The 15,192-nt window shown below is 47.0% G+C and overlaps 1 protein-coding gene across 3 annotated transcripts in view; it reads left to right on the top strand.

Annotated features, from left to right (window-relative positions):
- The window catches only part of RCSD1 (RCSD domain containing 1), a 75,687-nt gene extending 69,490 nt beyond the window's left edge, over positions 1–6,197 (top strand). For 2 of the 3 annotated variants that reach the window (XM_032291496.1, XM_032291499.1), the window contains one exon: positions 4,665–6,197. In XM_032291496.1, the coding sequence (XP_032147387.1) occupies positions 4,665–4,697 (33 nt within the window). In that variant the 3' untranslated portion in view covers positions 4,698–6,197. Of the gene's footprint in view, positions 1–4,655 lie in introns of all 3 variants that reach the window. The other variant, XM_032291498.1, reaches the window with a different exon arrangement.
- The last annotated feature ends 8,995 nt before the right edge of the window (positions 6,198–15,192 follow it).

Below are 15,192 nucleotides of genomic sequence, written 5' to 3'. Positions count from 1 at the left end.
GTCTTTCAATGTAGGGTCCACCCTAAATCCAGAATGATCTTGTTTTGAGATTCTTAGTTACATCTGCAAGATCTTTCCAAATAACGTCACATTCACAGGTACCAGGGGATAGGATGGGGCATCCCCACCTCTCCCTGACTATCCCCCTCACTGTGCTCCAGCCATGCTGACGTCTTTTTGTTCTTCAACTACAGCAAGCTCATTCCCACTTCAGAGCTCCATCCTTGCTGTCCCCTCTGCATGGGACATTCCTTTTGATCTTCACATGGCCACTTCTTACCCATGGTTCAGAGCTCAGCCCAGATGGACTCTTCTCACTGAGGCCTGTCTGTGCCACTCAGTCTAAAAGGACCTCCGTCCACCTCATCAGTTACTCTCTCCCACAATTCTACTTTGTCATCGTAGAACACATCGCTATTTGAAATTCTCCTGTGTATTTTTAAATTGTCTTTCTCTGCTCCTTTTCCTCACTGCATCTCTAGCATCTGCTACAGAACCTGGAACATAGTAGGTTTTTTTTCTTAAAAAAAAAACTTTGCTGAGTGATTGAATTTTTAAAGAAGAGAAAAAATTGCCTGACCCAAAAGAAATGATCTCTAATGATAGGACTACAGGTATAAGAGGAATTGATGTGTTCAGGGAATCTCCCGGGGCCCTCATTATTCTCACTCATGCTAGATCAAGGAGAAAAGTGTGGGTCCCAAAGACTTATCAGGTATGATGAGACCCTTGGGCTGAGCGGTTAGGCAGAGGTGCTCCAGATTTCTTTAACACTTTCCATTCTAAATAAGTGATCTTTAGATTTAGGATCTTCTGGATCTGAGAGATTCCACCAGGTCTCCAGAAGGCAAAAACATGGCCCAACAGTCCTTTTCGAGGATGAAGCCACTGGTTCCAAGCAGTCACCTGCCAGTGGTTGCCACATCTTCTTGTTTTCAGCTTAGGAGGCACTTGCCTTTCCAGGAGAACTTCCCATCTCACTGACAGCATCTTCCAATCCCGAGGGTTGAAAAGTCACCTTGGTTGAAAAGTTAGCAGGGAACAGGGCTGCTTCAGGGAGGTCTCAGGTAGAAGTCGTCTCCCTGCAGAAACTCTAGGAGCTCTGGGGCAGGCTCACTGGTAATCTCTCAAGCCTTGCCACTTCCATATTCCCGACAGAGCCCTGGGCAGGTGAAGAGAATGCCCAGCACCCTCAGGAGCATGCTTCTCCCAGACAGGCAGCTTTGGTGGAGAAAGAGTAGCTGCACTTCCACCTCTGGATGGAATGACAGGAACGCTTTTCCTCGCAGTCATCTCTGAGGTGCCAAACTTTGATGCCACTTAACCCAATTGCCTAGCTTTGTTTGTCTGTTTGTTTGTTTGTTTTGAGATGGAGTCTCGCTCTGTCACCTAGGCTGGAGTGCAGTGGCTCAATGTCAGCTCACTGCAACCTCTGCCTCCAGGGTTCAAGCAATTCTCCTGCCTCAGCCTCCCAAGTAGTTGGGATTACAAGTGTGCACCACCATGCCAGGCTAATTTTTGTGTTTGTTTGTTTGAGATGGTGTTTCACTCTTGTTGCCCAGGCTGGAGTGCAATGGCATGACCCTGGCTCACTGCAACCTCCGCCTCCTGGGCATGGTGGCTCTCCTACCTACTTGGGAGGCTGAGGTAAGAGAGTCTCAGCTACTTGGGAATCTCAAGTGACTCTCCTACCTCAGCCTCCCAAATAGCTGTAATTATAGGCAAGCGCCACCACGCCCACCTAATTTTGTATTTTTTTTAGTAGAAACAAGGTTTCTCCATGTTGGTCGGGTTGCTCTTGAACCCCTGACCTCAGGTGATCCACCTGCCTTGGCCTCCCAGAGTGCTGGGATTATAGGCATGAGCCACCACGCCCAGCCAATTTTTGTATTTTTAGTAGAGACAAGGTTTTACCATATTAGCCAGGCTTGTCATGAACTCCTGACTGCAAGTTATGCACCTACCTCGGCCTTCCAAAGTGCTGGGATTACAGGCGTGAGCCCCCATGCCTGGCTGACCTCAGTTGCCTGGTTTAGAGAGAGAAAGAAACCAAGGCTCCAAGAGAGGACAGAAGTTGTCCGTGGTGATAGAGCTCAATGAATGTTGATATGTTAGGCACCTGCCCTATCATCGCAATAAGCTGCTTACAATGTACCTGTGCACATGTGCATAATTTGTTTAATCTGGAAAGGGGCACTGTCTCCAGTCCTCCTTGTTCCTCTCAAACCAGGTCAAGGTCAGAATCAAAATGCCTGAGTCACTAGTGCAAAAGGATTCATCAGTGAGAATAATGACAAGGTTGACCCCTTGAGTCGTGGGCTTCCCCAGCACCCGTGGCTGTCCCAGGTCTTTCCTGGATCCCAGAGGCAGCACACACCTCAAAGCAGTTTTCTAACCCCCTAACCTAATTCCCATCTTGTTCCTTGGTTGGTAGAAATAGATCAATCAGATAAACTAATTATGGTTGCATTCATGCAATCAGCATTTAACAAGCACCCATTATCCCTACCACTATATGAGATACCGGGAGTCAAAAGTGAAGAAGACAGAGGCATAAACAAATAACGACAAGGCAGTAGAATAAATAGGATTCTGCCCTGGAAGGGTGCTGTGTGAAGCACAAAGGCTGGAGCAATTTGTTCTTCAAGAGAAAGCAGGAGAAAGTTCTGTAAGTACGCCAAAGGCGTCACATGTATGAAAGCACTATAAAGCGTTACCTAACGTGTTAGGTTGCCCCTCACACGTGTTTTAATATATCGTGCTGAAAGAAACCTGAGGGTTTCAGTCACAGGCAGGCTGGACATACCAGGTCACTGCACTTAGGATTCTGTTTATAAGGAAAAGTCGCCCTGGAAAGAGGCCACAGAATCAGATACAACTCTAACACTTCAAATACATTTAGCAAGTGTTTCTCAAACACTCATGTAAGTATTGCGTAGGATACTTAGCTATGCCAGAGACAAGCTTACCCAAACAAAGACACTGGAAATGTTTGGACATCAAATCTGAGACTTTGTTGTATTAACAGTAAACGCTGACTTCCTAATTGCCTGATTCAGTTGCTTTCCAAGTTATTCCCTTTGGTTTCTCAACATTTGATTTGAAATTCTTTTCTCTCTGAGCTGATGAAATACATCCTTCTCCTGAGAATTCCCTACCTTTGTAACTTTGTAGTGTTCACTTTGTTCTTTCTTTCTTCTCCCTCCTGGTTAACTGGCAGGTCAGCAGACTCAGTTCTCTTGGGGATGCACTCCCTGCATTTCCACTTCAATCATCCCTCAGACACGTTAACTGTCTTTCCCAGAGATGCCTCTGCCTCTCCTTCTCTTTCTCCCCTTTCCCCTCCTCCTCCTCCTTGCCCCTCCTCAGCCCCTAGCATGACCAGCATTTTGTGGGAGCTCAATGAATAACCAAATTGTGGCCAAGCACAGTGCCTCACACCTGTAATCCCAGTATTTTAGGAGGCCAAGGAGTGAAGATGGCTGGACCCCAGGAGGTGGAGACCAGCCTGGGCAGCATGGCACAGCCCCATCTCTATGATGATACCAGTGCTAGCCTTTCTTTCTTATCTCTACAATCACAACTCATTCCTAACAGTATTCCTGTTCTCCAGACCCACCCTACGCATCATGGCCAAACTTTTCCTATAAATACCGTAGGTTGTCTGCTCTCCTATCCCAGAACCTTTGATATTGCCCACTGGAAAATGGAACCCATGCTCCTCCACGGGCTGGGCTTTGCCACGTGCCTAACCTTCACTGCCTCCGTGCTCCTGAACAGCTGGGCCAGGGCTCCAGGTGGCCTGTGCCCTCCACCATTCTGCAGTAGGCAAAGGCATCCCCTCACCCACTCCCACAGCCTCTTTGCCCAAATGCCTGCACTTCCAGCTGAAATTGCCTGCAGCCCACTTGAACCCAGCCCTCACTGGTACCTGGAAGTCCTCTCACCAGGCCTCTATCTTCCCCTCCACAGACCTTTTCTGATGCCCCCCTGCTCAGTATAGTCCATTAGGATGGTCCACATCACCCCTCACCTTGTACTGTGGTTACATTCCCAGAAGTTTCCATTTCTCAGCTAGAACTGACGGAGACAAGGCTGGAGTCCTGGTACAGCTCCTAGCACAGAAGGGTCTCAGAGTGATATCTTTTGAGTGACTGTTGAATAAATAGCTACTTTACTGTCTTTTTACTCAAGTATTAGTCTTTTATTTTTGACTCTTTCTGTCCTTTTCCCATTTATATGCTGCCAAAGAATCTTGAGCAGTGTTTCAGGAAAGCGCATTGAATGGGAATGAGAGGTCAGGCATCAAGGGGTGGGCGTGGCACTTAGTACTTGACGACTCAAGCTCGGATCCCTGGGTTACAATCCTGACTTCACCGCGTACTAGTTGTGTGACCTAGCGGAAATAAACTCTCTGTGCCTTAATTGCCTCACTTATAACAGAGTTAATAGAAGTGCCTACCTCATTTGCTTTTGTGAGGATTAAATAAGTTGATGCATTAAAACAAAACTAAGTTGGGCACATAGCATTCTTCTGACTATCATTCTTACTATTACTCCTACTGTGACTATTATTGCCTGATCCAGCATCCCCGAGGACAGATGCTGAGTGTCAGGATTTCCTCACCATTTTCTTAATTCATTCTTTCCTCCAGTGTTCACAGGATGACACTCCTGTCCAGGACACTAAAATGTGAAGAACAGCTCATTGTGCTCCAGTGACGAAGTTGCTGGACACATCTCTTTGCAAGTAGCAGCAACAGTCGTAGCAGCAGCAGACAAAGGCATTGCGGAGGCAGAATACGCTTCGTGTCCGGAGTCAGCCTGAAGACACAGGGTGGATCATTTCCCGGCCTCCACACCAAATGTTTCCTCGCAAATAGAGATTGGATCTGAGGGCAGCAGACTTTTATCAGCTTGAGTTTATGTCATTTGATGGACTTAGTTAAACAACAACTTATTTAAAACAATTTACTGTTGCAACAAGTCCCCAGGGGCACTGGTCAGCCCGTGGAGGGCTGGATGCTATCCACACCCACCTGTCCCTGCAGCCGAGCTCCAAACTGAGCTCTGAGTTAGCTTATCAGATTTTGCTTGGGTAAAGTTCCTTTTTATTGTTCCAAAGTTTTTACAGTTCTCAAATATCAGTTAAAACCTAATTTTAGGTGGCTATAAACATAAAATATAAATTATAAGTAAGCTATAGAAGACCCTAAATTGTATCAAAACCCTAGAGACAACTTTTCAGCTTGGTCCAAATTTGAACTGGCCAACCAGTCTTTAAAACATTGGACTAGAAGAGATAATGATTGAAACATTTTTAAAAAGGAAAAAAAGTGTCTGCTTTTCCTGCCTTGTGGTTTTCCAGTTGGTGACCCCCATGGGAGATCGCTGGCTCGGCTCACTCCCTTCTCCCACCTTTGAGATTGTGAAGAACTCCCATGAAGAGGCAGAATGGCAGGAGGTTTCGTGCCGCGTTGCACATCCTCCTGAAAGCAAGGCAGTGATACTGAAGGATGCCGGCTCTCCGATGGATCCTGTGAGGATGGATTTGCATTTCCAGAATCCTTGGGCATGGATTAGATGTTTCCTGGGAGGTGCCTTGAGTGTCATGATGTGCAAGCTACATAATTAAATCATTTTTATTAGTTTCCCTGGGAAGCTTTTCTTGATTCACAGCCCAGATTGTTTTCCCCAACACAGAAGGAGTGAGTTGGAGCTTTAGTCTCTTCTTATTGGGTGGCTCTTGCTTTATTATTCTGTTTGGAAATGTAGGGTGTTCTGCAAGGGACAGGGGGCCTTGACTACCCAGTCTTTGACTTATATCCTCTCTCTTCTTCATGCGCACCTGTGTATTAATCCAAATACACATTTAAACTTACGGCCGATCGTTGTTCTGATTTGAATATTTTAATGTCTCAATGTGCTGATTTGGTAGTTGGAAGGATTGTTTTTCTGGAGGTCTGTTAGACTGCATCCTACGCTGACTTCAGAAAACAGTCTCTCAGACAAAAAGGCCTTATGTCGCCACCGGTACCTCAATTTCCTCCTCCCATTTACAGTTTTTCTAACTCCAGGGTAGTGTTTAGTGTTCATATTTGGGATATATTTCTTTTTAAATAGTTTGTAATTTGTAACAAACTTGTAACCTGGTTGAGACCGATATTGTCATAGTTATGATAAACTTTGGATATTAGAATTTGGGAGATGTGTGTGTCAATTATTTTGAAATCTATAAACTTGTCTATCTGTCTAGCTAGCTAGCTCACTCGGTGTCAATCTAGCTACCATCCATTAATCGACAGAGAAGTCTAACCTAAACAATACTTGGTTTTATTTATATATGTCTTTGGGTTGTTTATACACACGTACTATCTGGGCAAGTACTTTGTGAATATGTGCATGATTGTGAGTATGTGATGAAAAAGGCCACTTTTCTTTACTTGAGGAAGGCATGGAACAGAAAGTATGGGCTTTAGAAATGAAAAATTAAACTGCATTCTTCTTCTGGAGGGTCTAAACATTATAGTAGTGGACGAGAAAGGAGTCGTAAAAATGACAAGAATGTGACACTGCAGGACCATGCTTGTGAACATCAAAATACCTTTCTATCCCCCAAGTCCCCTGTTAGTCACATTATTTGGTCTATTTTGTGAAAAAAATGGAGGCCCCATTCCCACGGCTTGTTCATTAATAAAAGGGGCTCTTGGCAGGGAATTCATGAAGTGCAGGGACTGAGTTTTGTTGGTGCTGCAGCCCCGCTGCTTATAGCTCTCCTTTCTCAAAGCAACCATGATCAGGCATTTTATTTGCATGGTTGATACTGGAACTTCTCAATTTGGGATTAGTTGGGCACAGTGGCTCACGCCTGTAATCCCAGCACTTTGGGAGGCCAAGGCAGGTGGATTGCCTGAGGTCGGGAGTTTAAGACCAGCTTGGCCAACATGGTGAAACTCATCTCTACTAAAAATACAAAAAAAAATTAGCTGGGCGTGGTGGCAAGTGCCTGTGATCCCAGCTGCTCGGGAGGCTGAGGCAGGAGAATTGCTTGAACCAGGGATGTAAAGGTTGCAGTGAGCCGAGATCATGCCACTGCCCTCCAGCCTGGGGGACACAGCAAGACTCCCTCTCAAAAAAAAAAAAAAAATTGGCATTAAATAAATTATCTGTGTCTTAAGTAGCACAAACTTATTAACAGGTCAGGAAGACCTTGTTTCTTTCAGGTTTCCTTAATAGGTTTGAAAGAAAACACTGATTCAGCAACAGGGCTAAAGAGTCAGAGTCATTCTTCCACTATCTTTGTAGTCTAGCTTGAACTTGAAACTGTGTCCTTCCTTGCTTCAGAGAGGGAGCAAGAAAAAACCCAGATGCCAATATTGGCAGAAGGAATCTGCCAATATTTAAAAGGGGGTTGTGACTCTGTTTCAGCTGCATGTGGAACTAGGTAAGCTTCAGGGGCCTCAAAACTCCATGGCCCTCATGGAGGTCACCCTGAACAATGCCCAGTTTGCCATGTAGATTTTGGCCTATGACCAGTTAACTACATGTTCAATAAATGTATGTCAAATAAAGAAATAAATGCGTGAAAAGGCAACCAGTTTATCATCTTCCGATTAGGTTTTTCTGATTAGGTACATGTTTAGTACAGTTCTGTGCTCTTGTACCTTTAGTACTGAATGAGTAAGATCACCCAGCTGCTGCTGACAGAAACCCAACTGAAACTAGCTGATGAAAAACAGAACTATATGGATCAATGAATCTCTCTCCCTTCTTCAGTTTCATAGAACTGAAAAAAACAGACCTAAATACAGTCAGCCACGTGATGTCAGGAATCTCTCATGGTATTGATCTCTGCTTTCCCTTGTGTTGGCCGTATTCTTTTTTTCATTTTTTAAAAATTATTTAATTTTCTTTAATAGCTACAGCCAAGGCTCTCTTTTTCTTTTCTTTTCTTTCCTTTTTAGTGAGACAGAGTCTCACCCTGTCACCCAGGCTAGAGTGCACTGGCACAATCACAGCTCACTGCAACCTCTGCCTCCTGGGTTCAAGCAATTCTCGTGCCTCAGACGCCCAAGTACTGCAGTTACTTTTGCACCAACCTAATAACTCGGATTACAAGCATGCACTGTGACCGAATTCCAGGGAGCAGGGGACTTACAGGCCCTTGGTCTCTCACTCACCCAAGAATGGGAGGGAGAACCCAGCCCGGCTCGGTGCGCTGGCAAGTAAATATCGGACCCCAAAGAGTTTTGCTGAAAGTAATTTATTTAGGCAGAGAAAGAGAAAAAAGAGAGAGAAAAAGATGACAGAGAGAAGCTTTCACAAGATCGTGAAAGGGGATCCAGATACGGACTCCGAAGAGGTGTGGAAGAAGGGGACTTTTAACCTGGGAGAAATTCCCGCCCTCTTCAGGTTTTCAGGGCCTGTAAAAGGAGTTCCCTTAAACTCTCGCTGGAGTGATTGATCTTTGATTTTTCCCACGTGCGCCAAAGTTTAAACAAAGACCCTTAAGATCCCGGATGGAGAGGTGGGGGGGGGGGGGGGGGGGGGGGGGGGGGGGCGGTATGGTGCTGGGAAGTTATTGCCTTTGAAACTACGCCCCCTTGTGGACCCGGGAAGAGAATACATTCCCTCGGCACCACCAGGCCTAACTAATTTTTGTGTTTTCAGTAGGGGCGGGGTTTCACCTTGTTGGCCAGGCTGCTCTCAAACTCCTGGCCTCAAGGGATCCCACCCACCTCAGCCTCCCAAAGTGGGATTACAGGCATGAACCACCACGCCCCGCCGGTCATATTGTTCTTACCAGCCTGCAAACCCAGTGAAAAGGCTTACTGTTTCCCCATAACAGTGGGGAAAAAATTCTGTAGAAGCTTTCCATAGGCCTTATGTGGCTCATGTGCCTATATCTGAATCAACTGTTACGACCAAAGAGATGCAGAGACTGCGTGCCCTCTCCCGGAGCTAGGAGCTAGGTGAGTCAATCCTGTGCTGTCTACAAGGCCTGCAAAGGTGAGCAAGGAGATTTCCCAAAGTGAAATGAGGGTACTGTTCCCAAAAGAAGCTATGTTGGCAGGTAAAAAAAACAACAGCTGTTTCCCACAGGGCAAAACCTGAAACACCAAATTACTATTCCACTGTTTGCTTCAAAATTAAATTTTGTTTGATTCCAACTAGTTCTAATCAAATTTTTTGTCTATGGACCAGGTGAAAAAAGGATAAACAGAATGTCTGTATGTAATGCATGATCAGGTGATTTATGATGATGTCACGAGTACTGAACAAAATCCAGATGCTCACATAAAATGGGATTCAGTTTCATAAGCCACCCAAGGAAATCGGTCTCTTTACTTTATGTAATACTGTGTTACTGTGGCCAGAGCTAACCTGTAGCTCCAGGAGAGTACAAAGTGTTTGTATTATGCTTCATTGTACACAGTGCCTCAGATATGGTAGGTGCTTAATAAATATTTGTTAAATAATGAATGACTGAACTGATTTCAGAGCTGGGATGGGATTATTTTCAACAGTCATCCCTGCTTAACACCTCTTTTATCTGATAGCATGCACCTGAAATGTCATTATTAGTTTCCTTCAATATGCAATACTTCGGAGAGAGATCATTACTTGAAGCCTCCTTTGTCATTCATACCTTGGTGTGAAATGTTTCTCGAGACCCCAGAGAGAGTTACAAAAGAGAAGCAAAGTGCCAAAATTCTAGAGTCAGGAGACACACTTTTCTGACTTCCCGGTTTTGCTGGGGTGTAACCCAGGCTCACCACGAGCCCTGTGAGGGATGGTCCTGATCACAGTGGATGCTGAGAAGAGACCATTATTCCAGTTTTGCCCTCAATTCCACGAGAGCTGTGGGAATTCCCACTGTGGTCCAATGGGGCAGGAAACTGGTTCTTTGAGACTCCTCAGAGGAGGAGGAGATGATGAATGTATGACATGCCTCACAGGGTAAAGGGAGCCAAAAGAGTAAAACCACCCACCTCCAAAACAGGAACTAAGAGATGTCTTACACATCTTCCTAATCCTGAAAAGTTGTGGGGCTTCTCCTTGGGAGCTGGAACACCCTGTGCCTGGAGCAGCCAGGAAGACATTATGAGGAGGGCAGGATGCCGAAGGAAGAGGTCAGAAAAGGCTAGGATTCTGGGCAGGTGCAGTGGCTCATGCCTGTAATCCCAGCACTTTGGGAAGCTGAGGGGGGTGGTGGATCACTTGAGGCCAGGAGTTCAAGACCAACCAACATGGAGAAGCTCCAGCTCTACTAAAAATACAAAAATTAGTTGAGCCTGTTGGTGTGCCTGTAATCCCAGCTACTGGGGAGTACTGGGGAGGCTGAGGCAGGAGAATCACTTGAACCTGGGACGGGGAGGCTGCAGTGAGCCGAGACTTCACACTGCACTCCAGCCTGGGTGACAGAGTAACACTCAGTCTCAAAAAAAAAAAAAAAAAAAAACTTACCAGTTGCTTGTGTTTTAAAGTATGAATGGGCTGAATTGCACTTTAACCAGCATTCAGAAACAAGATTCTAGAATGATTATATGGTTGGTACTCAAAGGATGGCCAACATGGTGAAACCCCATCTCTACTAAAAATAAAAAATTAGCCAGGTGTGATGGTGGGTGCCTGTAGTCTCAGCTACTCGGGAGGCTGAGGCAGGAGAATCACTGGAACCCAGGAGGCAGAGGCTGCAGTGAGCTGAGATCACACCACTGCACTCCAGCCTGGATGACAGAGTGAGACTGTCTCAAAACAAATGAACAAACAAAACAGAGGGTAATAAGATAAACAGGTAGTAAGATTCCCTGGCAGAAGTGAAGGTGTCCTCGTGGAGAGCAGTTCTTTCACAATCTAGATATAAGATTCATATTACCTCTCTGACCTCATGTGCTATCAAAACTTAAAAACAAGTAAAACCTTTTGAATGAAAAATGAAGAGGCTGAGGCAGTTCCAAGAATTCATTAATAGTGACTCAATGAAGGGACTGCAAAATTCAGAGGGAAGCATGATCTAAATGTCATAAAAAGGATCATTGCCGGGCACGGTGGTGGGTGCCTGTAGTTCCAGCTACTCGGGAGGCTGAGGTGGGAGGATTGCTTGAGCCCAGGAGTTCTGGGTTGTAGTGTGTTATGCTGATCGGGTGTCCGCACTAAGTTCGGCATCAATATGGTGACCTCCAGGGAGCAGGGGACCACCATGTTGGCTAAGGAGAGGTGAACCAGCCCAGGTCGGAAATGGAGCAGGTCAAAACTCCAGTGCTGATCAGTAGCGGGGATAGCTACTGCACTCCAGCTTGGGCAACTTAGCGAGAGCCTGTCCCTTAAAAAAAAAAAAGAAAGTAAAGAAAAAAAGGATGATTGAGGGAAACCAAATAGAAATGTGTTTAGTAAAATGTAGCTGAAGCTTTTGCTGGATATTGGACTAGAATCTGGAACAGACACAAATTTTCAGTCAGATCTAAGTTTCTGTTTAAATTGGAGCAAGGCTTGCTGTGGGTGACACAAACCTACCAAGACAACTGCCATGGCCTTCTAGTCAATTAGTACATAACCCCACAAGCAGCACACAAGGCTCAGCATATGAGCATGAGGCCAGTCCTGTGTGCCAAATTAGTGAGACAGTTCCTTTGAGTGGTGAACTCATGTAATTAAATGTATTCTCATTCCTAAGGACTGACCTTCTTAGAGCCAAGTCTGCACCACTTAAGCCTAAATTGGGTAAGAATTCAGTGGCCAGCAAACCTTAGTTATAAAATAGTCACTGAATCCCCATTACAAGTGATTTAAATGCCCATTCACAGTTTCAGTAACATCATGCCAGAGTTATTCTAATCATCTCCTAATGGACTTACAATTTTTCTAATTTCTTTTACTCCCTCTTACACATCTGACCCCAAGTCAAAATTGTTGTCGTCAATAATACTTTTAACATGATCACCATTCAAAAAAGCTTTGATGCCATCAAAACTCTTAAATGGAATTAAAAGATCAAAGCATGGGCTTTAAAGTTCTCCAAGAGCCGCTGGTTCTCTTCTTTCATGTTTCCATCTTACTTGCTAACCAGCCAAGCCAAGCTCCTTAGCACAGAATTGTACCAAGAGCTATACAAGCTATAAAAGTGGATGAGCAGGGTTCATCCTTTTGACCAGGCCAACTCTGGGAGTGTGTCCTAAGGAAACAATCCAAAGTACACGGAAAGGGGCTGGGCGCAGTGGCTCAAGCATGTAATCCCAGCACTTTGGGAGGCCAAAGTGGACAGATCACTGGAGCCCAGGAGTTGGAGTCAAGCTTGCGCAACATAGTAAAACCCCATCTCTACAAAAAAATACAAAAACATTAGCCCAGGTGTGGGTGAACTAACCGGGTGTGGGTGGTACATGGCTGTCCCACTACCTGGAAGGCTGAGGTGGGAGGATTACTTGAGCCCAGGAGGTTGAGGCTGCAGTGAGCCATGATCGCACCACTGCACTCCAGCCTGGGCAACAGAGTGAGACTCTATCTCAAAAAAAAAAAAAAAGTATATATACAAAATATCAATGAAATGTTTGACACCAGTTACTTATACAGTGGAAAAATAATTAAGAAGAGGATGTGTCATTATCTTAATGGGATACTATGAAGCCATTACAAACAACTTAAAGGAATGGAAAAGCAGACTTGGGAACTTATTTTTATTTTTGATCCCTCTCCCCAGGCTTGGAAAATTAAAACAATGCACAAAAACAAACAAGGCTGGGTGCAGTGGCTCATGCCTGTAATCGCACTTTGGGAGGACAAGGTGGGCAGATCACCTGAGGTCAGGGGTTCAAGACCAGCCTGGCCAACATGGTGAAATCCCATCTCTACTGAACATATAAAAAATTAGCTGGGCATGGTGGCACATACCTGTAATCCTAGCTACTTGGGAGACTGAGATAAGAGAATTGCTTGAACCTGGGAGGTGGAGGTTGCAGTGAGCTGACATCACGCCACTGCACTCCAGCCTGGGAGACAGGGCAAGACTCTTGTCTCAAAAAAAAAAAAAAAAAAAAAAAGAAAAGAAAAGAAAAGAAAAAACCCTTGAGAGTGTATACTCAGCAAAGACAGAAGAAGTGTCCAGCTTTGTCATGTTCCACGCAACGTCAGTCAGAGCTCCCAGGAGTGGGATACAGCTCAGGCAGTGCGGAGAGCCCCAGCGAGGGCGTGCACACTCTCAGAGGGAAGGAAGGCAACACTTAGCTGCTCAGGACTTGCCCTGATGAAAACTTCTCTCTCCCCAACTTTCCCCACCCCTGACCCATCCTCACACTACCGGACAGCGTGTTACAAACAACATCCAGTTCTCACATCTTAGCTCAGTAGGAGGAAGAAAAGTGGTTTCAAACAAGGAGAGAGTGTCAATAGTTTTATGCACTTTCAAGCAAATAGAAACCGTAGACAGGGCTGCCCACCTGAGACCTGGCCCCTGCACCAGCCAGCGACAGGGCTCTCTACATCACCAGAGTGGGCCAAAGGCTTTTGAGTGTTCGCTGTTTGTTCTGAGGTTTCTTCGCTGCATTTTGCCTGTTACACGCCCCACGGGCATGAACCCTGGTCCTGACCTCCTATCGCTGAGTGTCTCCCCCAAAGCTCACTGGCATTAAAAGGAAGGGAGGGAGGGAGAGAGAGAAAAAAGCGCAGAGAAGCGGGTGCAAGTGGGAAGCTCTCAGCGAGCAAGGGAGAGGGAAAATGCACCACCAGGACCTGGGAGAACAGTCTGACCAGGCTACAGAGCAACGGATTCCTTTTAGGCGGAACTGAAGGTAGCCTACGAATGCAAGAGGGTTTTAGAAATAAGGGGCCTCTGCAACCTGGCCACAAACTGCAAGGAGCGGGAGAGCAGGGTGGCGGGCGGGAGGAAGCGGGGAGAGCAGGATGAACGCAGGCTAGATGAGCCGAGCCGAAGACCCCAGGCCGGGAAACCACACCCGCGGGAGTCTCGGCACTTGGACTCCCGCTCCGCTGGGCCGAAGGGCCGTAGGGCAGGCCCAGATGTGTGGGGGGTGGAAGGGAGAAGACCCGGGCCTCTGCCACTGCCTTCCCGCCTCCAAGCTACCGACGTACCAGTCATCTCCCCCATTCTCCAGTCTCTTTCACACGCCCCAGCCCCCAGTTCTCCCATCCTCCAGGACCTCGGGAGTTCCCAGACCAGCGCCACCGCCAGCTCCCAGTCTTGTGGCCTTCTGTGAGTGACTTAACATCTCTGGGCCTCAGTTTCCTCATCTGCAAACGGAGATACAGTGGCACCTAGGGGATTGATTGTTACGAATGTCAGGTGAGTTCAATACAAGCAGAGTTTAAAGAGTGCTTTATCCCAAAGGAAGGTTCGGGGCGCTAACTTAATATTCACTCCTTTGGGATTGCGTCTCCCACCACCTTTTTTTTTTTTTTTTTTTTTTTTTGAGACAGAGTTTCACTCTTGTTACCCAGGCTGGAGTGCAATGGCGCGATCTCGGCTCACCGCAACCTCCGCCTCCCGGGTTCAGGCAATTCTCCTGCCTCAGCCTCCTGAGTAGCTGGGATTACAGGCATGCGCCACCATGCCCAGCTAATTTTTTGTATTTTTAGTAGAGACGGGGTTTCACCATGCTGACCAGGATGGTCTCGATCTCTTGACCTCGTGATCCACCCGCCTCGGCCTCCCAAAGTGCTGGGATTACAGGCTTGAGCCACCGCGCCCGGCCTACCACCCTTTTCTTAGCCAGGATTCGGGTATTCTCTTCCCTCTGCCGGGCTCCGGGTCTTCATTCCCGGGACTGCGCGCACTGACTGGCTGGGCGGGGGCGGGGCGCCGCGGGGACCTGGCACCCGGCGGTGTCCTGAGGCGCCCCGCCCGGCCCCGCGCCTTCCTCAGCCGGGACGCCCAGAGCGCGCCAACCCCGTCAGTGGAACCGCCGGGGCGAGCCCGGGTTCCGGAAGATGGCTTCCGGGAGCGCGTGCGAACATGGAGGCCCAGCAGGCGATGCGGGCGTTGGAACGGCCGGGCCAGGCACAAGCGCGTCTCTCCCTGCAGCTCCACGCGGCGGGCCGATCAGCGCTCCAGACCGAGGCTTGGAGAAAGAGAGCACACGCGGTAGGAGAAGGGTCGCAGGTCAGGCTTGTTAGTGAAGTGCGGCGAGAGGCGGAGCAAGGCTGAAGGGAGGCGCCGGGAGCGCGTTTGCCGAGAGC

This window comes from Sapajus apella, unplaced genomic scaffold (assembly GCF_009761245.1).
Source record: "Sapajus apella isolate SASKATOON/1434 unplaced genomic scaffold, GSC_monkey_1.0 scaffold25, whole genome shotgun sequence".
Taxonomy (NCBI): Eukaryota; Metazoa; Chordata; class Mammalia; order Primates; family Cebidae; genus Sapajus; species Sapajus apella.
The sequence above is the reverse complement of the archived record's forward strand: the minus strand, read 5'-3'. Positions and strand labels throughout refer to the sequence as shown.